The sequence below is a fragment of the Martes martes genome (genome assembly GCF_963455335.1).
Source record: "Martes martes genome assembly, chromosome: 17".
Lineage (NCBI taxonomy): Eukaryota > Metazoa > Chordata > Mammalia > Carnivora > Mustelidae > Martes > Martes martes.
In genome coordinates this window covers 18272214-18299805 of record NC_137905.1, presented here as the reverse complement: position 1 = coordinate 18299805, position 27592 = coordinate 18272214, and the positions used below count along the sequence as shown (strand labels likewise).

General features: G+C 52.1%; 1 protein-coding gene across 1 annotated transcript; it reads left to right on the top strand.

The window, feature by feature from the left end:
- The first annotated feature begins 90 nt into the window (after window positions 1-90).
- On the top strand, window positions 91-27476 carry PSKH1 (protein serine kinase H1). The gene is made up of 3 exons (XM_080828472.1): window positions 91-217; window positions 10555-11581; window positions 25252-27476. Exons 2-3 carry the CDS (start codon window positions 10625-10627, stop codon window positions 25567-25569), a joined length of 1275 nt encoding a protein of 424 aa, XP_080684598.1. The 5' UTR covers window positions 91-217; window positions 10555-10624; the 3' UTR covers window positions 25570-27476.
- The last annotated feature ends 116 nt before the right edge of the window (window positions 27477-27592 follow it).

The window sequence follows — 27592 nt, the reverse complement described above, 5'->3', positions numbered from 1 at the left end:
GATTAAATTCTTAGCCAGTCTCTTCCCAGGTCCGTCCCCTTCCCGCCCCAAGGGTGGCCTGGGTTTGTTTTGGCGTAAAACGCGCGCACTGATGACGTCAGGACGCTGACGCCTGAGGATGGCGGCGGCGGCGGTAACGGCGGCGGCGACCCTGTCCGAGGTCTGGAGAGGGTCAGCACAGCCGCCGAGACGCCGAAGACCCCGCCGTCCGCGCGAGGTGAGGCGGCCCGGCCCAGGGCGACGGCCCGACGGGCGGGAGGGGCTGACGACCTGCGGCCGCGGTCGCTTCCTGGCGCCCTGGGCCTATTCCTGGCCCGCCTGGAGCCCTCGGCCGGAGTCCGGTGTGCCGGGGCCTACGAGACTGGGGAGCAGGCCAGGCGATGGCTGCTCGGGATCCCCGGTATTCGAGGCTGGACGGGCCTCAAAACATTCTGCTGTGCTGGGTAGCCCGTCTCTGGGGCCGCGTGGGCCTGGTGGACGTGGTCGGCTTACCTGCCTGCTGTTCAGCTAGCTGGCGTTGGTCAGGGTGAACTAAACAGGTTGTCCTCACTGCGTTCTCGTGTCCGGCATCTACTTCACACCCCACCTTTGCGACTGAACGCTAGCAATTATCGGGGCAGCTGGTCGCTTTCCTTTTCAGGCTGGGAAAAAGGCTTGAGCCTAGCCGCGTTGCCTGCTCCACAAGCCATCATCCTTCATTTTGTAAGGGGAAGCCAGTTCCCCACTCTCTTTCCCTCTCCACGAAGCTGCTGAAGTTAAAATTCCCACCTGAAAATTTGAATAAGTCCTTCACTACCTGAAACTGGATCCCTGGTGCCTACAAGATGAAGTCCAAGCTTCATAGCAAGGCGTTCCGGGCTTCTCATAATTTGGTAGAGGCCTAACCTGGAAGTCAACACCAGGGCACTTCTGCCTTCTGTTTACAGTTTGTTGTTAGGGCATGTGAGCCCGCTGTGCTCAGTGTTTTGATACCCTTGTACTTTAGATACGCATTTTGTAATAGTCTTTACCCCCACCCCAGTCACCAGAATGGAAAATTTACATCTGTCCTTTAAAGTCCACCTTAGATTTCATTTACTTTTCCAAGGGAAAACCCTCCCTTGCTTCACATGTAACCATGGCTCCTCTGTACTTTTATTCATGTGACTCCTGTTGAGTATGTCATGTTGTGTCATGCGATGGTGGGTCTGGGTCTCCTGTCTGCATCTGAGTGCCTGGCTTTGTGCCTGGTGTAGTAGCTGAATGGACTGGGATAGGTTGCTGGTTTAAGACTAGGAACAGATTCACTGTATTACTGAGCCCCTATCAGGGGCCAGAATTTGACATGAAGACAGCAAATGTGTATCTCCTGTTGGCACAGGCATACATATTCATGTGGTAGGTGGGGCAGCCTTGTCAACTTTGATGGTCTAAAATCTCTTGGGGTCGTTTTTCAAGATACAGATTCAAGAATCTCACTCTCTGATATTTGGGTTCAGAAGATCTGGAATCTGGTAGGAATCTGTATTTTGAAAAAAACACCTCAGGTGACTTTTAGTCTGTTCCCTGGTTGAACATCTTGGTCATTGCACTAGACATCTGTTGTGTCTTCTATGTCCAGTGGGAAGGGCTGGCTGTGCCCTGTAGTCTCATTGCCCATACTTGGGAAGGCAGTATGATTTGCTGGTTTAGTAGTATGGGCTTTGGAGTCAGAAAGACTTGGATTCAGTTCTTGTTTGTGAGATTTTGAGGTCCTTTGAATCCTGTTTTGCTCATTCCAGAATAGCAGTAATCAGGCCTACTGTGTGTGGTAGTGAGAGGTAGTGAGAGGAGTGAGAGTACATACAAGATGCTTAATGCAGTTGGAACTCAGGAAATGGAAGCCACTGTTATTACTAATGACTGTTTTTCCCAGAGTGTGTCCCTTGTGAAAAGGAGATCTGAGGAAGCCTGTTTGCTCTCCAGACTGAGCCTCATGTAGAAAGCTGCCTTATATGACTTCCTCAAGGTGATTTCTGCATATCAAGGAAAGCTCTGACAAAACTGTGCTTCTACTCAGGGTAGTTGCACTTGGTCATTCCTCTAGAAGATGTTTGGAACGCTGACTCACTAGAGGGTGGGTTTGCCACATAAGCACTTTGTCCCCGTTTAATTGGAATTCCTGTGCTTGTTAAGTTGTATAAATGAGCTAGAGAAAGTGCAGCTCTCAGGAAACCTTTTGGCCTCTGACACTGAGCTAGAGTTGGATCTAGAACCTGGAATGGAGTACCCCTGCTGATCCTACTTTCCAAGGAATCTGAAATAGATACTGGGGATCTCTGTCAGTCACAGTTCGTAGTTAAATGAGTGAGACTTTGGTTTGGCCTTCTGTCTTACGTTATAGGTGTTAGTGTGTTATGTGGGCAGCTTTATCCTCTTCAGAGCTTCCCGACTGTGTGATATGAATGGGCATTGGTGTGCCAAAGTACTGAAACCTTAAGCTTCCAGATAGCCCAGAACAGCTGTCCCTCTCAACCCCAAGGTGCACAGAGAAAAATTTGAGAAGTACAGCCCTGGAGAAACGGAAGCAATTCTGCTTATCAAGAACTAGAGGGAGACTTATTTATTTGAACTGCTTTTCCTTCCAAGAATCTTACTCAGTGACTATTAAGTGGATTTGTGTTGGCTAGGTCATCCCTGAGCTAATTCTTGGGACAGCCTTCTGTTGCCGTGGTGTCCAATATGATGCTAAAGTAGAAAAATGTGTTTTCATTTTGGCAGGGCGGGGGAGGGTGGAATTATCTCAAAGGGTCTCCTTCCAGACTGCCAATCTTGAAGTGGCCTCACGGGGCATCATAAGAGAGACTCTTGGTGTGGAACCATTTGTGCGTAAGTTCCTTGAGAGCTGAGATTGCGGCAGGCTTCTTTTTGTCTGTCACAGCTCCTGGCTGAGTTCCTGGCCCACAGCAGGAGCTCAGTAAATATTTGTGGGTTGAACCTTGGGATTTTGGAAGGAGAACCCAGGTACATTGCCAGAGTCTGTATTTCTGATGATGGGATGGCCAGTGGGTGGGATGTCTTAGATGGAGCTGGGGCCATGATGAAATGAGGACAAAGCAAACTTTTGAACTTTTCTGCTTCTCTCAGCCCTAAGGCTGGAGTCTCTCCCCACCAGTTATTACCATGTAAAGCTTGGTACCTAGCTGGAGTCCTTGAGAAGTAGTGTCCTGAGTTACGTTACTATAAGAAGAAGTCATAACAATTTTTATTACAAAGTAATATTTAAAGTTAAGAGGTGCCTGGGTGGCTCAGTCATTAAGCGACTGCCTTCAGCTCAGATTATAACCCCAGGGTCCTGCAGTCCAGCCCCGCATCAGGCTCCCTACTTGGGCGAGAAGCCTGCTTCTCCCTCTCCCACTTCCCCTGCTTGTGTTCCCTCTCTGTCTGTCTGTCTGTCTGTCTCTCTGTCAAATAAATAAATAAAATCTTTAAAAAAATACTTAGAGTTAAAACATAGGAGTGAATGATGCACAGTGTCTTTAGACACAAACCCTAATAATTTGGTGTGTATTCTGACCCTTTGAAAAATTCATATAATAGTCTCTGTGTTTCTACAATATATATTTTTGTTAAGTTTAAAAATGTAATATATGGGGACGCCTGGGTGGCTCAGTTGGTTAAGCGGCTGCCTTCGGCTCAGGTCATGATCCCAGCGTCCTGGGATCGAGTCCCACATCAGACTCCTTGCTTGGCGGGGAGCCTGCTTCTCCCTCTGCCTCTGCCTGTGCTCGCTCTCTCTCTCTCTCCCCCTCTCTCTCTCTGAAAAATAAATAAATAAAATCTAAAAAAAAAAATGTAATATATGATGATGATTTTAAAAAATAGCAACAGCACAGGAATACATAAAATGAGAAGTGAAAGTCAGTCTTCAGTCTTCCTTCCTTCCTTCCTTTTTCTTTCTTTCCTTCCTTTCTTCCTCCTGTTCCCTTCACATTTACCCACCCTAGAGGCAGTCACTGTCAATAGTTTGTCTTTTCCCTTTCCAGGATATTTTTCCACATATATGTCTATCTTTTTTTAAACCCTTCATTGGACGTATGGTTCAGCTACTATTTCAGCTACTTACTACATCATGGATTGGATCCTGGCACGAAGCCATTCAAAAAAATTGACTGGTATCTTTCTTTCTTTGTCAGTATATATGGATTTACTTCATTCATTTCAATAACTTCAGAGTGTTCCATTATATGAATGGATCTTAATTTATGTAATTATTCCCTTACTAATGGATATTTGGGTAATTTCCATTTTTTCATTATTATAAAGAACATTGCCATGAACTTGCTTGTACAAATATATCTTTGCATACTCGTGGAAATGGTTTTATAGAATTATTTCTGAAAATGGAATTGCTAGATGCAGGGTCTGTTTCTCTGCTTCAGAAAGCAGACTCACATAGCTCCCTCTAAGGTCGCTGAGGTCCTTGTTCGGGAGTTTTCATGTAAAGTGACAAGCTCTTTTGCCTGGTGTCTCTGCTTGCCTCATGCTGGTTAGAAGTGCTGTTTAGCAGTACTTATTTCTGGGATTACCGGGAGATTACTGCCTACTTCATTTTGATAGGTAGTCTTTCAGAACAGGGGAGCATGATACAGAGATCTTTGGAGGTGAGAGGTTGTGAAGCTCCTCTGTGGAGAATAATCTTAGGGTTCACTACTGGAGAGGGCAGGGTGCTTATGGGCCCCTGCCTGGGACACAGCCACACACTCGACTTCTGTGGCCAGGAAATTATTTCAGGATCCATCCTAGGCACCTGTCCTCTTTCTCCCATGGGGTCAAGTTGGCAGCTTGTGGACTAATTTGCCTTGAGTTCGATTAACAATCTGTAAGCCAAACAGACCTGAGAGCTCTAGCTTCCTTTGTTACCAAGAACGTTTACACAGGCACCAAGGGAGCACAGCTCTGGTTTAATCACCCAAATGGCCTCTTCCTGCCACTTGAAAATTTCTGAGGTTCTGGGACTGTTGACTTGCAGCTAATAGAAAGCCAAGAGCCAGACCACCTTTCATTTGTTGTAGTGAACATGAACGCCTGCTCTGAGCCCAGCACTTTGCTGGGTGCCAGGGAGCTCTAGAAACCTGAGAAGTGGCCTCTTTCTTCAAGGGGCTGACAACTCTAGTGTTCTGAGGCAGTCTGGAGTACAACAGTGAGCAGCATGACCCAGACTGTACTTGGAATGGAGGTTTCATAATACACCCCTTCAGAAAAGGTCCTCAGTAAAGGCTTGTGGATTCATCAGCTGAGTGTTAGGAGGAAGGATAGAGACCTTGACCAGATGAGGCAGAGCTCTGGTGAGCCTCCGGCACTTCCAGAGTCTCTTTTGTGATGGAAGGAGCTCTGACTGGAGAACTGGGAGGTTGGGGTCCATGCTTGGCCATCACTGTCTAAAGTGGCTGTGGACAAGTTTCTACTTTTCTTGGCCTGTCATTTGGTAGTGCGAACAGTAGTGCTGAATGCTCGTGCCCACCGCCACACTCTGTCTAACATGCTTGCACTCCTCGAGGAGTGCTTGGGATCAGGCTGGGAGTTGAGGGAGTGGAGACTGACTCTAGAGAGTTCTGCAGTTCTTTCTGCAAGATGTGTTAGGACTGGTGTCGTGAAAGGGAATGGTGCCTTGTGATAGCTGGCATAGTATGACCTCTTGAGTCTTTTCTCACACCCTAGTCACTGTGCTAGGGACATACAGAGAGGAGCAGGGGCAGGAAAATACTCTGCCCTCATTCCCAGAAGTTTTGTCACATTCCTTTCCTGTCCCCATGTCTGCCTTTTCACCTGACCTGTGAGTGGCGGGAATTTAACTGATGTGATGGGCGTGTGGAGCGGCTGTGGGGCTGGAGCAGGGCTGTCGGCTGTTGCCCTGGAGGCTTGGAGGCTGTTGCCCCTTCCCAGAGCTAGCAGCCTCTCTCCTGCACTCCTCCTCCGCAGTTGGGAAGGTGGAGTACTAGCATCAGCTTGTCTTGGAAGAGTTTCTAACTGGAACAAATGTGGGAGAAACTCTGTCCCAGGAAGGAAGTAGGAAGGTCAGAGAGGGATAATCCTTGGCTCTCTCACTGCTGACTCGAGATCCCTGTGCAGGCTTTGTTTGTTTAAAGTGAGAAGTCAGGCCTTTTCTTTTGTAAACCTTAGTGTTTCTCATCAGGGCCGGACTAGATGTGCACATTTAAACAAAAAGACCCAGTGCATATGCCTGGAAACAGTTACTTATTTTGTGGATCTAGGGTGTGGCCTCCTCACCAGGAAGAAGACCTCTGTGTGGCTGTGCGGGGTCACCTGGCAGTTTTTCTTCTCTCTGGATGGTGATAGACGTTGCTTGGGGATCAGGAGCCTGTGTTCTGCTTCAGGAACCCTGGCCCAGGAACTGTCCTTTTCCTGCGCTGCAGCCCTGTATATAGCCTTGAGAGTCTTGTGTTTTCCCCAAAAGAAGAGATGAGTCTGCAGAATTCTAGTTCCCAGTTCTGATCTTTAGCCTCTGTGGAAAGGAACCTTGTTTCCAAATGCCTTTGTTTAAACCCGATTTCCCAAGCTACTATGTGGGATCTGCTGGGCATTTGGGTGCGAACTGCAGCAAATAGGGAAGAGCTTTGTGCTGGTGGAGCGATCTTTCCCCCTCATGTGAGGGAGGATAGCTCATTCTGCCGAGAGTCATGTTGACATACTGATTAAAATCTGAGCCCTTAATCTGTGGTCTCCCGACTCCTCCTTTTTATCTAATCGAGGTCTTGGTATGTTTCAGTGATGAGCTTGTTCCTTGAAAGAGTTAGCCACATTGGTCAGTATCACCACGTTAGAATCTGGCCCTTTTGACTCTCTGGAATCTGGTGGCCTCTGTGGGTTCTCTGTGACCTCCAAGCTGCCGTAGCAAAACCTGCCTGGGTCTTCTGCTGCTGCCTTTGATGGGATCATTTGCTGGGGTTGGGGGTTTCAGGAGTTGCCCCGTTGGCCCCAGGCACCACCCTTGGTCAGCCATGGAATCTCTGTCATTGACTCTTTTCAAATGTCAGTTTCGACTTTAATGTCATATGGATGTTACACATGCGCTGCAATACACCCAAAACTCTCCCACCGCTTCGTAGATCTGTCCCTCCTGCTCCACTGCCAACCCTTCAGCCCAGGAGCCCAGGTGAGGGACTAGAGTGCTGCCCTCCTTTTCACTCCTTATGTCTTGCCTTCAGTGCTTGTCTGTTTTCCTGCTGACATCTCTCCATTCCCCCCTGCTGTCTGGGTCACCACCCTCCTCACTGGCCCTTTTAACCTATGTTGATCTCCCTCCAGTTCTGCCTCACATTTTTTTCTAAACACAGACCCATTGCTTCTTTGTAAACCCTTTGGTAGCTCTGGTCACCTCCCAGGAAGGTCCTGCTTCCTCACCCTAACTTGTGCTGTTCTCCACAACTCAGTTCCTGCTGCTTCCAGAACTTCAACCACCCTGCCCCCAGTCCTATCTTCATACTACCAAACTACATGTTACCAGGCGCAGGGTATCACCCTGGGCCTCTGAATCTTTGAGTGCGTTTTGCTCTCTGCCTGAAACACCATTCCCACCTTTCCTCACCTGACTCATTCTTACTTTAAATTCAGTGTGGGGGTCACCTCCAGGAAGCTTTCCCTAACCCGTGTGTCACTCTACATGTATCTGTTCTTTCTCAAGCCTAACACCATGCTATATTGAAATGATCTGTTTTTATGCTTTTTTTCTTCATTTACACTCTGACCTTGGTGACCATGTTTTACTTAGGTGTCTGTGTGTGTGTGTTAGAGTATAATCTGCATCGGACCATGTCTTATTCATTCCCCTATCCCTAGCACCTAGTTGATGTTTGTGAGATAAACTGAAATATATATGGATCTCTGCCCCTAGTTCCTGGCACAGGATTCCTGAAACCCTTGTAATCTCCTAAGTGATAAGAGTAGGAAGAGCATCTCTTGCTCTGATATTTGGGCTTTGACCCCAGTTCCTGATACGGCTCCTGAAACCCTTGCAATTTCTTGGATGATAGGAGTGTCTTTTGCCTTTTTTTTTTTTTTTAAGATTATTTATTTATTTATTTGACAGACAGAGATCACAAGTAGGCAGAGAGGCAGGCAGAGAAAGAGGAGGAGCTCAGGCTCCCGGCTGAGCAGAGAGTCCGATGTGGGGCTCGATCCCCGGACCTGGGATCACGACCTGAGCCAAAGGCAGAGGCTTTAACCTACTGAGCCACCCAGGCACCCCAGGACTGTCTTTTGTTCTAATGAGATGACTCTGAGTGGGCTCCCAGGTGACTCCTAGATGGGAACTGATCACCAGAAAGACTCAAGCCCTGATTAGAAGCTTGGAATTTTCAGCCCTGCCTTCTCTTCTCTTGAGAAGGGAGTAGGGCCAAAAATGGAGTTAATGATCGATCGTGACCATGTGATGAAGCCTCCATAAAATCCAACAATAGGGTATTTGGGGAGCTCTGGGTCGGTGAACACATGGGAGTGCTGGGAGAGTGGGGCACCCAGAGAAAGCAAGGGAGCTCCGTGCCCCTTCCCACATGCCTGGCCTGCCCTGTGCATCTCTTTCATCTGGATGTTCACATGTATCTGTTTATAAACTGGTGAGTGTAAGTGTTTCCCTGAGCTCTGGGAGTTTCTCCAGCAAATTAAAAAACTCAAGGAGGGGATTGTTGGGACCCCAATCTATGGCCAGTTGGTCAGAAGCACAGGTGATAACCCAGGCTTGTGACCACTGAAGTGTGCATGAGAAAGGGAGCAGTCTTAGAGGACTGAGCCCTTAATCTGTGGTATCTGATGATATTTTTGGGTAGACAGTGTCAGAACCGAGTTACATGTAGGACATCTGCCTGCCATTACAGAATTGCTTGGTATGGGGACTCACCATACATGTGACTAGAGGTGTCAGAAGTGAAATGTTCTAGGGGCGCCTGGCTGGCTCCAGTCGGTGGAGTGTGTGACTCTTGATCTTGGGGTTGTGAGTTTGAGTCCTGTGTTGGGTATAGAGATTACTTAAAAAAAAAAAAAATCTTTAAAAAAAAAAAAGAAAAAGGAAATATTCTCTGTGAAGGTAAAGGAGAGACATAGAGTGAAGAAACACACAGTATGGAAGAACTTTATTTCCTTACACAGGAAGGAAAAAAGCTGTTTTTTTTTTTCTCTTTACAATGTTTAATAAATGTTTGATCTGAATTGATAATTTTACCCCTAATTCTGTATGTCATAATCAGTAGGAAATTCTCAGCTCTCTCCTTTCACCCATGGGCCTCTCAGAAAGATTTAGAGAAGGATGGCCAGAGTAGAAGTGACTTCTGGAAAGAAGGACCTCGGCACTTCACATGAAGGCCCCACCAGCCATAGAGTTTTCATGGTTGGAACTTCTCTGGGAAGCAGATGGAGGAGCTCTTGGATCATCATCCCAAGGAAGCAGAGGACCCTAATTCACAGGCTGAGTCACATCAAGATAAAACTGTTAGCGTCCTTTCTGAGTTCAGGGTCCCCTTTGTCTCTTGAATGAAGCCCCGACTAGTTTGGTAGCTACCAGTGGCAGTGTGCTAAGGTTTGTGGTCCTAAGTTCACTGGGGTTGATTTCAGCCTCCTTGGGAATTGTGTGGCATTTCGGCCATCCATGTGGTGAACTGGGAAGTGGAAGACTCTGGAACAGGGTGTTAAACTGCCAGACGAAGATGGTGCATCAGCAAAGTAACGGGGACTGTGGAGGAAAGAGTAGGGTTAAGGCAGAGAACCGTGGCAGGGATGGTAGTGTTGGCAGTAGTTGTTAGGAGGGAATCGCCCCCTGCAGGAGCCCTAGAGGGCTGGGAAAGATCCATGAGGGGCATCTTGGAGAAACGGCTTTCTGAGCCCTGGTGGGTGATAGTGTTGGAGATCAGGCCTCCAACATTCTACACCCCCGTTTCAGAAAAGATGAGTCAGAATAATAAGAGGAATGATTTTAACATTTAAAAAAACATTGAAATTCAACTAGGATAAGGGACCCAGGCAGAGTAGGGAGGAAGGTGGGGGCAGTGACAGCTGAGCCTGGTGCATGTTCCTGTCCCTCGCTTGGGGTTGGAAGGTAGCACAGGAATCAGATCCAGGGAGATGTAAGTCAAGACCGTGGAGCTCAGGGACGCCTGAGTGGCTCAGCTGGTTAAGCTCTGCCCACCTTTGTCTCAAGTCATGATCCTAGAGTCCTGGGATCAAGTTCCCCATCAGGCTCCTTGCTCAGTAGAGTGCCTGCTTCTCCCTCTGCCAGTAGCTCCTCCTGCTTGTACCCTTGCTCTCTCTTTCCAAATGAATGAATAAAATCTTAAAACAAACAAACAACAACAACAAAAAAAAAAAAACAAAAGAACACCGTGGAGCTCAGATTCAGCCTTTCATCTGGACCCTTCATCAAGCCTCAGGGGCCAACGCCATCCTCCCTTCTAGGGAATCATATTAGGGTCAGGTCTTCAGCTTGCATTTATTGAGGGGCAAGGGAAAGGGGATGAGGAGGATGGCTGGTATCCTTTCTGAGGTATCCCTGGCTATACTGACTTGCCCTTTCTTCCGTGTGCATAGGTGTAGACGGGGCACTGCCTGCAGAGCAGGTCCTGCCAACCTCGCTGGAGAGGATGCCCCCGTGTCCGTGATGGGCTGTGGGACAAGCAAGGTCCTTCCTGAGCCGCCAAAGGATGTCCAGCTGGACCTCGTCAAGAAGGTGGAGCCCTTCAGTGGCACTAAGAAGGATGTGCACAAGCATTTCATCACAGAGGTGGACAGCGTTGGTGCTCTCAAAGCTGGCTTCCCAGCAGCCAGTCAGTGTGCAAACCCCTGCCCTGGAGCCCCCATTAGCAGCCACACAGAGCCTCCCTCAGAACCACCACGAAGGGCCAGGGTGGCTAAGTACAGGGCTAAGTTTGACCCACGTGTGACAGCCAAGTATGACATCAAAGCCCTCATCGGCCGAGGCAGCTTCAGCCGAGTGGTCCGTGTGGAGCACCGGGCGACCCGGCAGCCCTACGCCATCAAGATGATCGAGACCAAGTACCGGGAAGGGCGGGAGGTATGTGAGTCAGAATTGCGCGTGCTGCGCCGGGTGCGTCATGCCAACATCATCCAGCTGGTGGAGGTGTTTGAGACTCAGGAGCGTGTGTACATGGTGATGGAGCTGGCCACTGGCGGGGAGCTCTTCGACCGCATCATCGCCAAGGGCTCTTTCACTGAGCGTGATGCCACGCGGGTGCTGCAGATGGTGCTGGACGGTGTCCGGTACCTGCACGCACTGGGCATCACACACCGAGACCTCAAGCCAGAGAATCTGCTCTACTACCACCCAGGCACTGACTCCAAGATCATTATCACTGACTTTGGCCTGGCTAGTGCCCGCAAGAAGGGCGACGACTGCCTGATGAAGACCACGTGCGGCACACCCGAGTACATTGCTCCTGAGGTCCTGGTCCGCAAGCCCTACACCAATTCCGTGGACATGTGGGCACTGGGGGTCATTGCCTACATCCTGCTCAGCGGCACCATGCCCTTTGAGGATGACAACCGCACCAGGCTGTACCGGCAGATCCTCAGGGGCAAGTACAGCTACTCGGGGGAGGTGAGTCTTTCCTGCTGCAGGGATGGGGGGGCCCCAGTAGTGTTTGACAGGGGGATGTGCCCTGAGAGCCATGTTCGTGGGGTCAGGCAGGTCATGTAAAAAATGATAACGTGAGACTAGTAGGGTCTCTTGGTTTGGGTGTCCCCAAAAGTGAGCCTTGTGACCTGGGAGCAGATAATGTAATTGGGATAGGAGTCCAGTAAACACAGGCAAAGGGTAGGAAAATGAGGCAGGAAGGGAGGAAGCCAATAAAGGGCCTCTGGAGAAGTGGACTGCCACTGTGGGCCGCTGGAACTCCCACTGGGGACCCTGTGAATAATCACGTGGCACATGCCTCAGAAGTGTACCACTGAGGGACAAGAAGGTGGGTGGGTTTTATTTTTATTTATTTATTTTTAAAAAGATTTTATTTATTTATTTATTTGACGGACAGAGATTACAAATAGGCAGAGAGGCAGGCAGAGAGAGGAAGGGAAGCAGGCTCCCTGCTGAGCAGAGAGCCCAATGCGGCCCGAAGCAGAGCTTGATCCCAGGACTCTGGGATCACGGCCTGAGCCGAAAGCAGAGGCTTTCACCCACTGAGCCACCCAGGCACCCCGAAGGTGGGTGGGTTTTAATCCACTGACTCCTGTAAGAGTTACGAATTTCTTTGGGGGGAGGGGCACTAAATCCCTGGCCCTTCTGGGCTGTCCTGAATGCCAGCCAGTGCTGAAGAAAGTCTTCAGGCAAGGAAGCAGGGAGACGCGGGCACTGGCACCTGGGGAGCTGTCCGCGTGCACGGGGCCCCCACAACTGCAGGTGGGCTCAGAGGTGGGATAGAGCACGTGGGCGGGGGGGGCGCTGCAGTAGCTGCTCCGCAGGGCCTGGGACAAGCTAGAGTGACCATGCCCCGTTGAAAGGCGCCATTGCTGCTCATCTCTGCCCAGTTTTGCCGCACAGCCCAGAGGATCCTTTGCACCCAGACATTCCAGTTCTTTTAAAGAAAAGCCAGAAAGCTTGATCTTAAAATGTTGGAATTCCATTTACATATTTAAGTAGTACCTTGTGTGCCCACGAATAGTTACCTGCAGACCACATTCAACCAGCAGGCCATCAGTTTGTGTTTTGGATCCGCTGATGGTCCTGATACCTGAGAAAACCGGTCAGGTTTCAGCACTGCTGGGAGCTGAAAGAAGGCACACAAGAAGGAAGAGCTGGTTGGTCCTTAGGCAGGACGCTCACTGGGGGAGATGAGGCTGACCATAGGCAACAGCAGGTGCTGTGAGCATAGTGGTGGGCTCTGGAGGCTGGTGAGTCACAGAATGTGTGGCGGCTTAAATGGGAGGTGAAGTAAGCTTTGCAGGCCAGCAGGTTTCTGCCAAGGCAGCAAGGGCCCCTCCCCAAGTGCCCCCTGCAGAATGCTCCCCACAGTGTTCCCCTCAGGCTTGGAGGCCCAAGCCTGAACAACCCACATGGAGGGGAGAAGCGAGCTCCTTTCCGAAACTCTGCTTTTCTTCCAAGGATTTTGGACTGGGCCCTCTCTGGCTCCAGCCGACTGGCCCAGAGCAGCTTTCCTGCAGGAATCACCCCAAAGCCTCTTGCCTCTTTGTCTTCGGTGCTTGAGGTCCTGTGCTCTGTCAAACTTCTTACTAGCTTCCAGACTTTGTCATGGGGTCAGTCAAGGTCTTCCTGTGAGGATGGGGGCTGGCATTCCTTGTGGGGGCAATCTCTAGGTCACATGTCAGAGTGATGTGAAGGAGGGAGGGAAGTCTTCATCGTTAGGCCAGCTCTGTGCTGTCCACAGGGGAAGGAGAAACTGAGACTTTCTCTAGCTCTCCCCTAAAGTTTCTCATGTCTTCTTTGCTCCAAATGGATTCAACAAAACAAACACTGACTGGCTGGGAAGCCTGGGCTATGATGGCATGGTCACAGAGGGCACATCCCTCACCCTCTGGGCCAGGTTTCATCACAGATCAGAAGCATCCACCTCCCAGAGGCAGTGTTGTGCCAAGGCCCTGCCTGGCCTGCTGTGTGCTAGGAGCTCTGTGTGGTGCCAGGCTGTTGGGGGTCTGGCTGGCAGAGGGAGTAGCGAGCTCAGCTACAGTAGAGAGGGAGGTTTCCCAAGAGATGCTGACAAAGGGAAGACTCTTTTTGAAAGTCTGTCAGTTTTCCCAAAAGTTCCTAATTCTGGCAATTGTTGATCAAGCAGTTTATCTAATTGGAGCTTGCGGTCTTGCTAACTGGCTATTGATTATGTGTGGCTGGGAGAACTGCAAATGAATAGGGTAAGGAATGGACTCAGGCTTCCTGCTCCTACCATAACCACAAGACTGGATCCTGAGACTCTGCTTCCTGCTCTGCTGGAAACACAGTCTGGGGCTCCCAGTGTTATGGGGGACCACTGCCCAGCCTTGCCCCCTGCCCCATTTATCTGAAGGTGAAAGCATGAGTTCCCAGTTCCAGAGTCAAATTCCAGGCCAGCCCTGCTGGCATCTGTCCCTTACCAAGAGCTTGGCTGACTCCAACAACAGGTTCTACCACCATCTGCAGAGAGCTGTGGTTTGGGTGGGATGTGTCTGGGGTATTTCCTGGGTGAGGAGGCCTCATCATTAGATCATGCTCTCTGAGGTAGAGACCAAGCATCTGTCTTTCTGTTCCACTGACCATTGCCTATCCATAAATTCACCTGGGGAAGATGCAGAGAGACGTGAAGGCCTGTTCTCCATCCCCCGTGAAGCTTGAGATTGCCTGAGGAGAAAGGGCTAGGAGTAGGAAATGGCCATAGAACAAACTCTTGTTGGCAAGAGTTTGTTGGCAAGACACTACACCTGTCAGTGTAGGCCTCACCTCTAGCCATTGGGCCTGGGCAGTCTGGAACATGAGCTGTGGGGCTCAGGTCAGGTGGCTGGGCTGGTCCCCCTTCCCTTTTTTTTTTTTTTTTTTAAGATTTTATTATTTATTTGTCAGAGAGAGAACGATCAGGCATGGGGGGAGAAGCAGAGGGAGAAGCAGGCTCCCTGCTGAGCAAGGAGCCCGATGTGGGACTCAATCCCAGGACCCTGGGATCATGACCTGAGTTGAAGGCAGATGCTTAACCAACTGAGCCACCTATGCATCCCTGGGATGGTCCCCTTTCTTAGGGCTGTGCCCTATCCCCACCCTCAATCCAGCCATCTATCTTCTACTGGGTGATGGTCATTTGTCCTTCTGAAGGCCATCCAAGTGACCAGGGCCCTTCCAGGAAACCTATATGAGAGCATGTCGTGTTAAAGGGAGGTGTTTTGATCTGACTTCTGCAAATCAAGGACCACCCACTTTGAGCTCAGCAAGGTTTGGAAGTGTGTAGTATTCCTCACCTGACAGGAAGTCCCATGGCAGTTAGTGCCTTTCTAGGGGCACTTTTCCTGCCGCTGACACTCCCAGAGTGGTGTCTCGTGTATACTAGGCCCCATCCAATGGACTTGTTTCCTGAGGCCTATGTCTGTGCAGTTCCCTGTCAGGCTCAGTGGTTTCTGTGGACCTGAATAGAGGGCTTCCTACAGGAGGTGGGCCTTGAGAAGGAGGAGGCTCAGAGAAAGGGACGCTGCTGACTGTGCTCAGAATAAACAGGAGACTGGAAGTAATGGAGCCCAGGTTGCTGAGGCTGGGCCAGGCCTGGTGTTTGTTGTCGGTGTTTGTTGTTTGCTCTGTAGTGCCAGAGGCTCCTTGGGGATTGGAAGCCTCAGGTGGGATCGAGCCCTGTGGGTTCTTGATAGTGAAGCAGGAATGCAGCAGAACATGTTGTGGGAGACTCACGAGAAGAAGACTGACGGGGGTCTGTTGGAGTAGTACGAGTTGGGGTTGGAGGAACCGGGCATCCTGGGGCTGTGTGAGGCGGACCGGAGATTCCCGAGAGTGGGCTCCATGTGCTGTTTGGAAGAGGTCTGGGGACCGAATCATCCTGCAGCTCTGCAGGAGCATCCGCTTCCAAGGGCAGAGTGAGAGAGGACTCACCGGAGCGGCCGCCCTCGGGTCCAGACAGTGTGCAGGCTCCTGCTTTCACATCCCGAGGTGGGGCCCAGTGGTGGAGGGAAGTACACCAAGTACCTGGCTCCTGCCCCACAGTCCTGACACTGTAGATGCTCCAGCCCCTAGCCCTGGCCCCGCTCTCTACCCCATTTCCTACACACCACAGGCCCGAGATGTTTGCTCTGTTCGCTCCCCATACTAAGCTATTGCTCAGGCTTTTCACTTGCTCCCAGCATCGGCCTTACAAATTGACCAGCCGTGAAAGCTTCAGTTCAGAGATGGCTTCCATTTAGAATAGTGGTGACCACTGTGTAGTACTAGACACAGGGCTAAGGGTTCTGTATCCAGTATGTTTACACTCTACAACAGTGCTGCCAGGTGGGTGTCATGCCCCCATTTTACAGATGAGGAAACTGAGGCTCGTGAGGTTAAGTAACCTGTCCGTGGTTTCATAGCTAAGAGCCTGGCAGGCCTGGGATTTGAATCTAGGCCATCTTGGTGTCGGAATTCTTGGCCTCTCCATCGCCGCAGTCTGTGTTCCCTGACATACATGCCTTAGCGTGTTGCTGGAGTCCTTGCTGCAGCACTTTCTTGGGCTGCTGTCTGTGGACATCTCTCCTCTCAGGCCTGTAAGGTCCTTGAGGACAGCTTGTGTATCAATACATATGTTCCTGATACTTTCTCCTGGCTTCTCCTGAGGGAAGCACCCAGGTTGTTGGTGATGCCTTAGGAAAGGATGCAAAAGTGAGCAGCTGGCAGGCAGACAGGCGTGGCCCTGCTGGCTGGGAGTGTTCTCTTCTGGGGGCTGGGCTCCAGGAGGAAGTGGAGAGCCCGCTGGAGAGGTGGTTAGTGGTCTGCTCGCCAGACCTGCTTAGGAGCAGCTTTGGAATCTTGGAAGAGCAGGGAGTGCTGGGAAGGAAAAGGCTGTGACAGATGATATGGCGAAGGGAAATCTGCATTTTCCTTGGTGGCCGGAGTGGAGAGGGCCAAGCCAGGGTGATGTTGGAAGTGGTGGGGAGACCCTTGTTGGCCAGAGGTGAGGAAGGCCTCTGTGAGTGGGAGAGCAGTCTAAAGACATAAAGAGCCACACTGAGAGAGGGAGCTTCTTGTCATGAGAGATTCCAGGAGGGCTGGAGCAGTTATTTCTGAAGGAGTGACACCGAAGGTGAGTCATTTCTGTAAGACCCATACCCGGAGGCCTGTTATGGTCCCACTGACTTGAAGAGTCTGTGATTAACTGCCCATGAAATGTGACGTTGCTGGCCTAATGCCATTGCTTTCGTCAAGAGTTCTATTCCCAGAAGCAGGACAGATGAAGAAGCTCTTGTGGGATTGATGGCAGAGTGGAGCCATCAGCAGCTTTGCTGCCGGGGGGGTTTAGCAGCCTTTGATTGTCGCCGTCTGCTGGGGCTGTCTCTGAGCCGTGGGCAAGCCCGGGCCTCTGCACTGGGAACGGATGGGCTTGGGCACAGATTCTCATGGTGCCTTGTTCAGGAGAGCGAGTGCTGCCAGGCAAGGGACAGAATCTTGGTGGAAGAGGAAGGCCTCCTGCAGGGCCAGTCTGCCACTGCCTGGAGGATTGTATTGGTGAGAGGTGGCTTTCCAGGGTTGGGGCTCTGGGCTGCAGCCTGACCAGCCGTCCACAGGGCGCCACAGGGCGAGAGCTCAGGGGCAGGGAATTGGACCGTCTTGGAGTTCTGATAGCCCTGCCACAGGGTGAGCGCCCAGAGCCAGAGATCACATTTACTTCCCCGCTTAAAGTGATCCTAACACTTGTCATTCTGCCTTGGGATGTTGAAGATAAAGGAAGGTGCAGAGGATGTTCTGTGTCCTGTTGCTCTCTAGGTGAAGGGGGTCAGCACCTGTTAGGGGCTGGTCAGGCAGCCCAGTTCGTCTGCCCTGGTTGGGAGCGGCCAACAGAGTAGGGAGAGGACTTTGACTCAGAGCCATGGGGAGGACTTCCCCGGGGATGTGGGGGAGCTGGAGACTGGACATGGTGTGCAGGCAGCAGATGGAATGCAGGGGAGGCAGGTGGCATGTTTCCAGGCTCATGCTTGGATCCCGCCGGGCGCCTTTAACAGCCTCACATTCCCACCGCCAGTGGATGGGGGCTGTGACGGACCATTAGCTCCTCAGTCTTCTCTTGCTGCCTCCTGCTCCCAGAGTAAGTGGGTGGATTCCCATGTCTGTCTCAAAAGCTGATTGATTCTGAATTGATTTAGAGTTCTTTCCTGTGAGGTATCCCTAAGCCCTTCCTCCTTGCATCTCTGCTGGTGGCTGTTGGGTGTCAAGTGCTGGGTGATGGTGTTGGGCGGTGCCAGGATCCCACAAGGACAAGCAGGTGCCCCCATACTTGTCCAGGAGGGATCCCTCTGGTAGGGCTGTCCCTACATCACCAAAGCTCCTGGTATTCAGTAGGAATTCAACAGAGAAGCCTCCGTCCTTCACTGTAGGAGCAGATGCTGGTGGTCCGGATCCCTGACTGGTCACTGGGAGGTAGCATGATTTGGTCCAGCGGGCATGGCCACTGGACCCTCACTGGTCACCGTGCTTGGAGACCTCTTGAAGGAAGGCAGGGGTGGCTTCCTCCTGATGGCAGGCTCTTTGTGGAGAAGGGCAGCGTCTCCTGTGCCACCTGTGGTCTGCCACTCAGCTCCCTGGAGCCCTGTCCTCTAGGCTTCCCTCTGCCACTGCTGCCCTGGTTACACAGTCCCCAGAGCGCAGTACTCTGCCATGGTGGCAGAAGCAGACGCCCGTGTCTCCACATTGCCACACTCAGCTGTTCCTAACAAAATGCCTTGCCCTGACCACCTCCAGCTTCTTATTAACCCAGGGTCGGAGCTTCTCGCATCACTGCTATCCCCCCTACCAGCAGGCCTCTCCAACAAAGGGCTGCACCATGGATTGTGTTCAGAGCAGTGCCTGGTGTGCACGCCAGCCCCTCCCTCTCCTGCTCTTCTCATTGTGTGTCTCCACCTGGGTAGCTCTGCCCACACGCACGCCCTGTCACTTCGAGGCTCTCGAGTTCCTGTGGGAGCTGCCACGGCTGTTGTCTCTCCCACGGTCTGACCTCGTTAAATCCGCTGATGGCCTCCCACGCCCGTCCCCTCCTGCCCCCACTGAGGTGGAAACAGACTCGCAGGTGGATGGGATGGTTAAAGGGGACCTGATGCAACCAGTCTGCACCGGCCCTGCCTCTCCAAACTCCCCTTCCTTGGTCAGTTTCTCCCATCGCACAAGGTCCCCCTCCTTCCTTCCTTCCTTCCTTCCTTCCTTCCTTTCTTTCTTTCTTTTTATTATAGATTTTATTTATTTATTTGACAGAGAGAGACGGGGAGGAACACAGGCAGGGGGAGTGGGAGACGGAAAAGCAGGCTTTCCACTGGGCAGGGAACCCAATGTGGAGCTCGATCCCAGGACCCCAGGATCATGACTTGAGCCAAAGGCAGACACTTAACGACTGAGCCACCCAGGCATCCCTTAAAATTAACTCACTTTTAGGGGTGTCTGGATGGCTCAGTTGGAATTTCAAAGAAAAAAATTTTTTTTTGTTATGGTCCATGTGATTTAAAACCACCTAATATTGGGATTATATTCTGAGAAATACTTCTAGAACATGATCTGAGCCGAAGGCAGATGCTTAACAGCTGAGCCACCCAGGCACCCCAAGGTCCCCCTTCTTGTGCATGCCTGCCTGGCCTCAGTTTGTCTATCAGTGAAAGTGTGGGGCCCAGACCCGAGCTTTGCTCCGGTGTGGCCTGGCAGGCTCATCTCTTCACTCATCCTGCCATCCCACGTTGACCAAATAGGTGCCCTGAGCCCAGTCCTGTGTGGCCAGAGTTCAGGGACACAGGCTTCTGTGGGGATGACATGCAGGTAAGAGCCACCAGGGCTCCGTACTGTCTCAGAAATTAGAATGGGAGAAAGGTTTTTGGTTTTTGGTTTTTGGGGTTTTTTTTTTTTTTTTTTAAAGAACTAGCTTGGCCTCAGCAGAATCTGTGAGTGGAGGTAAAAGAGACCACTCTGTAGCAGGCTCTGAAGTCCAGAACCACCCAGCGCTGCTCCAAGACAGCGTTAAAAGTAGACATTACTGAGTTGCTGACACTGGTTGCCAACATGCCCCTGATTCCAGAGCGAGCACACAGCATCCTTCCTGACTCTTGAGTTGTGACCTGTCTCCCTCCTGTCCTCGTCTTTCACTTTGTGGACTCTGGGCAGGGACAGGTGGCGCAGGAGTTCATTTTATTTCTCATCTCAAGTTTCAGAACGCAGCTTTACTAACCTTTAAGTTGTCATGCCTTTTCTTGTTTTATTTTTATCTTCCTTCTCTGCTTCTTTTTAAAACTCTATTATCTGGGGTGCCTGGGTGGCTCAGTGGGTTAAAACCTCTGCCTTCGGCTCAGGTCATGATCTCAGGGTCCTGGGATTGAGCCCCGCGTCCGTCAGGGAGCCTGCTTCCCTTCCTCTCTCTCTGCCTGCCTCTCTGCCTACTTGTGATCTCTGTCTGTCAAATGAATAAATAAAATCTTAAAAAAAAAAACCACTCTATTATCTTCCTTCTCTTTCTCTCCTCAGGCTCTCTCCCCTTAGGTCCTCTTTCCTACCGCTCAGCTCCCATCCATCCCCTCCAGGTACAGGGTGGTGGATTCTTTCTGGTCTGGAAGCTCAGGCATCAGGATGGTGAGTGTCTTGACCAGAGGAAGGGATTGTTGGCTCCACTGCCACACGGTGTCCAGCTCTGCTGAATTTTTTAAAACCTTCTGCCTTGTGGGCCATGTCAGAGTGTGCTTTTCCTGTCATATTGATAGTTCTGCTCTCCTGAGTAAACCCCAAGCTCCATTTCCCAGAAACATGCTCTTTGCTCTGCTCTGGTTCAGGCCCACGTAAGTACAGGAAGGAGGCCCTTGAGGGTGGGAATGCTGGGTCTGAAAATACATCGTGAGACAAAGCTGAGGGAAGACTGAGTCATGGGAGCAAAGCCCAGGCTGCTTTCCTCTCTTCCTTCCCCTCGCAGCTCTTTGGTGGGACTGACTTCTTTGCGAGAGAACCTTCCCCAGAGTCTTCATGGGCTAGAAAAGAACCCATAGAGATCAAGAGGTCCAGGCCACTTAAATGTTAGATGCTGTGCTTTTGTTCCTCAAGTGCGGCCAAGTGAGGAAAAACGCTGGGGAACCATCTTCTTAGAATCAAAGACTGTAGCAACTGGCAGACACTTAGGATCCATTGTATTTGGCTCCTTCATACTAAAAGTGAGGAGGCTTGTCTCCTCCAAGGTCTACAGGGAAGGTAGACCTTGAAGCAGTTCTCTGGGCTTGCAGCCTGATGCTTTAATTTGTCACTCAAATATCATCCAAAGGAGAAACCGGGACTTTCTCTCTCCTCACTTGAGAGTGGTCAGACCTGCCTGCCAGAGGGAGTCTAGGGCAAGTCCTGTGAGCTGGGTTTGCTGCTGGAAAGAAGCAGCTGCTTCTCTCTCGGTAGCCGAGGCCAAGAGCTGGCTCCATCCTTTGTTCCCTTAGCCGCTGGGCTCTAGGCAGGACTTCTGGTAGAGACTTGGGAAGTATTCTTTCCAGGCCCTTGTGACATTAGAGCTAGAGCAAGTAAAGGGGGCCAGAGAATAAGGAAATTCATCCTCTGAGCTGGAGTGGAAAGCCCTTTGTGATTTGGTGCCTCCCTTTGAAGAGAAGGTTGGATTCTGCTGCTGAGGAGTGACTGGTCGCTCAGAAGCAGGGGATGAGGAGGGTGACATTGCTAGGAAGTGCTCTGGGAGAGTTCCGAACCCACTTTTGGCTTCTCCGCTGTTCCAACATCCAGAATAGGTACTCTAGGGGCGCCTGCCTGGTTCAGTCAGTAGAACCCGAAACTCTTGAGTTTCAAGAGTTCATGAGTTCCAGCCCCACGTTGGGCCCCACACTGGGCCTAGGGCTTAGTTAAAAAAAAGAAAAGTAGGTACCCTAACTACAAGAGGATAAGGATTCTGGGGGCTACAGACTAGGGAAAATGAGAGCCAGCTTGATGGTCAGAAAGAGGGTGGAAGTGATGTCTCTCCTCGCACAGCCTCTCCTTGTCCTTTCAGGATGGGGCCAAGCCCTTCACCCACACAGCTCAGAAGAGGCTCGTGGAAAGGAGGGTGTAGGCTCTCTCCCTGGGTATTGAAGTTGTCCTCTGATCCCACAGCAGAGGGAAAGCTGAGTCTAGAGGCAAGGCAGACAGACATTTAATGTTCCCTTCCATGCCCTGTGCTCTGTGTCAGCCCAGAAACAGGCAGAAACCTCTGGGAGACTAGTCAGGTGGTACCTGAAGCCTCTCCCTTCTGTCAGCCACTTGAGCCTCCCATGTGTCCCTGACTTGGCTCCAAGTTTACTGAGGTGAGAGTTCTGTTCTTTATCCAGAGCCAGAAGCTAGAGCTGTGGAAGCTGAAAGGCTTAACTGTTTATCATTATTCTTTTTCTCATGCCCAGAATGCTACCCAGCCAGTCAGTCATAGGCTGACAGACATACTCATGGGGCTCCAGAGGCCCACGCATGTTGGGGATGCTGATGGGTTGGTCTGCGGGTGTTGAATACTTTCTTAGGAGGTACGAAATTGGACTTGGCCAGAAGCATGGCCCTGAGTGTGGGTGAGTGTGGAAAGCCTTGCATTTCCGTGCTGAGTGCTGTTGGAGGACTTGGCAGGGCTCCCAGGGGCATTCTGACGAGCGTTCTGAGCCCCCGTCTCGCTGTCAGTGGGCTGGGTGGAGGACCACTTTCCTGTGTTTGGCCTGCCTGCCTTCCTGCTGCTAGTTCCTCAGTGTGTGAGGGTTAGGCGGGGTGCCGTCGGCACAGCCTGCTTCTCAGGTCAGGATGGCTCAAGTCACGTCGGCTTGGGGTTCCCACCTGGCCCAGCTGCTCACAGCTCTTCAGAGATGAGGAGAGCTAGGGCCTGCTGAAGCGGGCGGGGCTGGCCCTCAGACAAATGAGTTCGTCAGCATTCTGCACACAGCTGCGTGTACCCCGTAATTGGTGAGGCAGGCGTCTGGGGGAGCAGAAGGCACAGATCAGTCTGGCTCACTTTGTTGCTCACTGGCTGGCCGCTCAGTGAGCAGCAGGGGTCAATGCCTGGTGTGAGCCTCTGCTGCTCTGGGAATGGATGTGCTTACGCCGCCAGGAAAGGGCTGGTGAGAGGCCCATCGAAGACCTCCCTGGACAAGGGATCGAGTCTGCAGAGGCCCTTCATCTGACTGGGTGTGGATGTGAAGCGGGGGTGCCTCTGCTCCATCCGTGTTCCTGGCTTGTGAGTCCAGCTTTGCCATTGTTTATGCTGTCGTCTGCAGAGGAGTTGCCTCTCTTCTGTCTTGGCTGCACCAAGGGCAGGGGCAGAACCCGCGTGCCAGTTCTGTTTGGCTCTCCTGCACTGCCCGCTCTGTCTTCGGCCTGGCCCACCAAGCGGCCGGACTGAGCTGCGCTGTGTTCCCCAGTGATTGCCCTTTTTCTTCTTTCTCACCAGAAGAGCTGGTAGGGCCAGACCCACAGGTATTCTCATGACCCAGCCTGCTCACCTTCTAGGTTTTGATCTGTCCATCAGAGCATCTTTCCATCTCTTCTAAGTGAGTGACGGGTTACAGGGAGTGTCTGTGGCTTAGATTGACTGGCCCCTCACAGTGGCTTCTTGTGTTCAGGGGGCAGCAGCAAGCCACAAGGCTTTCTTGAGCTGTGAGCCGAAGCCCGCTGTGGCAGCTGTCTAGTCCAGTCTCGCTGTACGTTAGCCTCAGTACCGGAACCCTGGGCTCTGAGTGTATGGGGGAGCGCTGTCTGCCCCTCTGTGCCCCCTCGCTGCTCTCAGCAAGGTACTCATGGGCTTCCCTGGCTGCATGTCCCGAGGCCCTGAGTGCACCCCTCCTGAGGATCATTATCTCCCCAGGAGGCACTGGGAGCAGCCCCATTGGTGACAAGGACCCTGTTTGGTGGCTGTCTGGGAATGTGGTCTGTCATTTTCTAGCAGTTCAGTTTAGTGAAAGTTGAGATTTGCCTTCCAAAAAGCTACATCTGCAACTAGCCCCACCCCTTCCTCAGGACTCCGGAAGAGTGTTCTCCTTGGTGCCCCCCTCTGTCCCCTGTATATAAGTGGGGAAGGGCACTGGGAAAGAATTGGAGGTCAGGGAAGCTGAACTGGGGTGTCTGGATGGCTCAGTCAGTTGAGTGTCTGCCTTCAGCTCAGGTCATGATCCCAGGGTCCTGGGATCGAGTCTGACATCAGGTTCCTCTCTCTTCCTCTGCTGCTCCCCCTGCTTGTGCTCAGTCTCTCTTTCTGTCAAAAAAAAAAAAAAAAAAGTATAAAATCTTAAAAAAAAAAAAAAAGAAGCTGAATTGGGGGTAGCAGTAGTCAGTGTTAAGTGTGTTAAGTGTGACTGCTGAAGGGGTGTGCAGCTGCCCTGAATGTGGGCTCTGGGATACTCCTGAATCCCCCTGGAGAGTGAGTTCAGGCATCCCCCAAGGTGAAGGGTACCTTTGGGTGGGACAGACAGACCTCATTTGGCAGGAAGGAGGATGATAGTGTCCTTCACGTCCCAGCCAAACCTTCTACAGCAGGCTCAACAAAGGTCCTAGCCACCCACCCTTTGGGAATATCAGAGCCCATGGCACAGTGTCCCCAGAAGACAGGGACACAGAGTGGTACTGTGTCTGCCCTCCTCCAGCAGAGGGGCTCGAGGGCCTCTCTATTCCTGGCGCCAGGCATGGGGCTCATCCAGCTTTGCATGGCCTACTGGGAACGAACAATCAACTTGCAATCACTGGAATCATTGCTTAGCTCTGGGGGCTAAGAGAAGTCTGAGTAAGTGTCCTTTACCCTGAGAACCTAAGGATTCAGCCAGGTGAATGTCCGTACAAGCTGTCCAGATTGAGGCCCTGGGACAGACAGCTGCTTGGTGTGTGGCTGAGATAAGGCAATCACGGGGGCATGTAGCAGAGCAGGCTTTGTGCAGTGTCTCCCTGAGGACACAAGGTACCAAAATGAGGCTGTGCAGAGCACCGCCAGGCCCCGCTGTGTGGCTCCAAAGGTCACAAAGACTGGAAAGGTCACCTGGTCCCGCCTGTCCCTCAAGAGCCCCCTCCTCTCTCAGCAGATAGAGAAATTTAGTTGCCTTGAATTATTTCCTTTTCTCCCCATGGCTGAGAGGCGGAGGCTGATGAGGGGAATGCAGTAGTCATCCATCCCCACTTTGTCAGTTGGATGGAGGGTGGGTCCTCTCTTTCAAGACTAGGAAGTTGCCTGCTAAGTGGCCTGGTATGGACATCCTGGGTTGGGAGCTTAAGTCTGGCTTAGGGTATGGTGGAAAGTTTGGGTCATTCTCTTTAAATCCCTCTGAGTTACAGTAATCCTGGGGTAGGTGGGGTGTCTTGACAGGGTCCACCTTCCTGAGCCAGGCTTTGAGTTTAGGGCACTTAGAAGTTGGCTGCTTGGGGAGAGGAGCATGTCCTTCTCCTATTTGTCATGTGGACTCCTTACTCAGAACAGCCTCTGCTTGGTGGCCTAGGCCAATGTTGGGTGGGAGGGGGAGACTTGGGAGGAGCTGGGCAGGGCTTTTCTCCAGGGGGAAAGTGTGGGAATGCTGGACGGTTCTCAGTGCCATGGTGGTGGCCTCGTCAGGATAGGGAGAGCAATGTTGAGTGCTCTCACTCTAATGTTTGTCCTTGGCCTCTAGCCCTGGCCCAGTGTGTCCAATCTGGCCAAGGACTTCATTGACCGCCTGCTGACGGTGGACCCCGGCGCCCGCATGACTGCACTGCAGGCCCTGAGGCACCCATGGGTGGTGAGCATGGCAGCCTCTTCATCCATGAAGAATCTGCACCGCTCCATCTCCCAGAACCTCCTCAAACGTGCTTCCTCACGCTGCCAGAGCACCAAATCGGCCCAGTCCACGCGTTCCAGCCGCTCTACACGTTCCAACAAGTCGCGCCGCGTGCGGGAGCGGGAACTGCGGGAGCTCAACCTGCGCTACCAGCAGCAGTACAATGGCTGAGCCACGCGGCTGCGGTGCAGGCGTGCCACGGCCCTAGCCCCTTCTGTGTCCCTTCAGCAGCCCCTGTCCTCATCCTGGGCCTGAGCCTGTTGTGACAGAGTGGAGGGAGCCTAGGGGGCTGTGAGCCCTGTGAATGAGGAGCCTGGCCTGGCACCAATGCTCTTTTTGGTGGGCAATTGCTCTGCTAGATGTTGGGGAAACGGCTGGACCTGGCCTTCCCTTGGCTCTTCCCCAAGACCAAAAGGTGTGAAGTGCCAGGCAGAGGGTGTCCTGAGGGACTCTTTGGGACAGTTACTTCTGAAACCCTCTTCACTGAACCTTCTCTGGCCCCCCACATTCCATTGCATCCTGATCTGTGCCCCAGTGAGGCCCAGGGAGGCACAAAGCTTGTGCCTTAGCTGGACTCTCAGCCCCTGGCTAAGTCCAAACAGTCTCCCACCTCCACCCAAGGTCTGCCTTCCTTCGTGGTGCCTCCAGGGACCCCTCCTGGCCCTGGGACTGGCCAGAACCTCTGGTGGTGGGGCCATGGCATGGTCCTTGGGTCTTCTGGACTATGTGGCCATGTTGGTAGCAGGCTTCTCCAGGCTCCAGCCTCTCTCTGACAATGAGAGACCTCCTGCCCACCAGCCCACTGCTCTCAGTGCCTTCTTTGCGGAGCCCACTCTACACTTCTCTCCCCCTTGGATGCCCTTTCTATTCCCTAGGTGCCTCCTTCCCAACTGTGGGGGATTAAAGGGAGCCCCACTGCTGCTACCTGGGGAATGGGGGCACCAGGGCCAAGGCAGATACCAGGGGCTTCCCAGGGACAGCCCCATCAAGACTCCAGTGTCAGTCTGGTTCTACCCTTGGTACTGCCCATTGCCCCCCTTCCCTTCAGGCTCTGCTGTTCCCGCCTCACGGCTGCGTGAAGGCGCCATCTAGTGTCTGATATCAGTATGGGCAGCCTAGGACTGACCATGTGCTCATCCTTCATCCTCTAGAGAAAGTGGGAAGGAGCTGCTGTATTGAGGAGAGGTCCCAGGCTGCTCAGCCCTCCCTTTCTGCTGAGCTGCTGCGCAGCTCCAGTTGGAACTTAGCCAAACTGTGTGACCTGTCTCTGAACCCTGAGTGTCTGCGGCCCTGGCCTTCTCACAGCTGGACTTGGCTGGTCCAGCCTGTTCCTCCTTCCTTTCACAGCATTACCCTTCCAGCTTGGGCTCTGCCGAATCTCAGGCTGGAGGGAGCCCCTGCAGGAGGTGGGTGGAATTGGGTGGCTGCTTTCCCAGAGGTGTGAGCCAGACCATCCCCATGTCAGTCATGGTACCTCTCATAGTGCCTCCTCTGCACCACCCCACCCCAAACCAGGCTGGAACCCAAGGCCCCTTCCTCCACAGCTATGTTCAGTGGGTAGGAAGGAGCTGGGGCCCAGCTTTAGCTTTAGCTAGACTGCAGGGCTTCTGCCAACAGGGAGGGATTGGCCCTCACTGTTTCTTCCAGTGGGTAGCCTTGGGCCAGGCCCTCCTCTTTCTGCATGTGCCACCTCCAGTGAGAAAGAAAACCAAAGAGACCATTCTGTGCCAAGCCAATTGTGCCTTATACATCTTCTTTTGTACCCAGAGCTCATGGCACAAGGCAGCAGAGAGCCAACGTTCTGTGGCCTCAGAATTCCCCCCATTTTCCCAAGTGTCTCGGAGGCCTGAAGCCCTAGGGATTTATTTCCTCTCTTGTCCAAGGTAGGCCTGGTCCTAAGGGTAAGATAGAGGGCATTTGGAGACTTGGGCCTTTGATAGGCCCACCTGGGCCTTTATGCCATGGATCGTGGCTGGAGAATGTGCAGTTATTTATTTTGTGTACTCCGGTTGTAAATGTATCCTCTGTACTCAATAAACAGGCTGCCCTCCCCAGGGAAGGCTGCCCATCCATTCTGACAGTCCAGGCTCCTTGCTGTGGACCAGGGGTTACCTAGGAGGAGGAAAGATGGGAGTACGTAGCCTGGGCATGGCTACTCTAGGAAGATCCGACTCAATGCCTGCCATGCCAGAAG

Coding starts and splice junctions, on each gene's coding strand:
- PSKH1 (XM_080828472.1), top strand. CDS start 10,625: ATGGGCTGTGGGACAAGCAAGGTCCTTCCTGAGCCGCCAAAGGATGTC. Junction 11,582..25,251: donor AGTACAGCTACTCGGGGGAG/GTGAGTCTTTCC, acceptor CTTGGCCTCTAG/CCCTGGCCCAGTGTGTCCAA.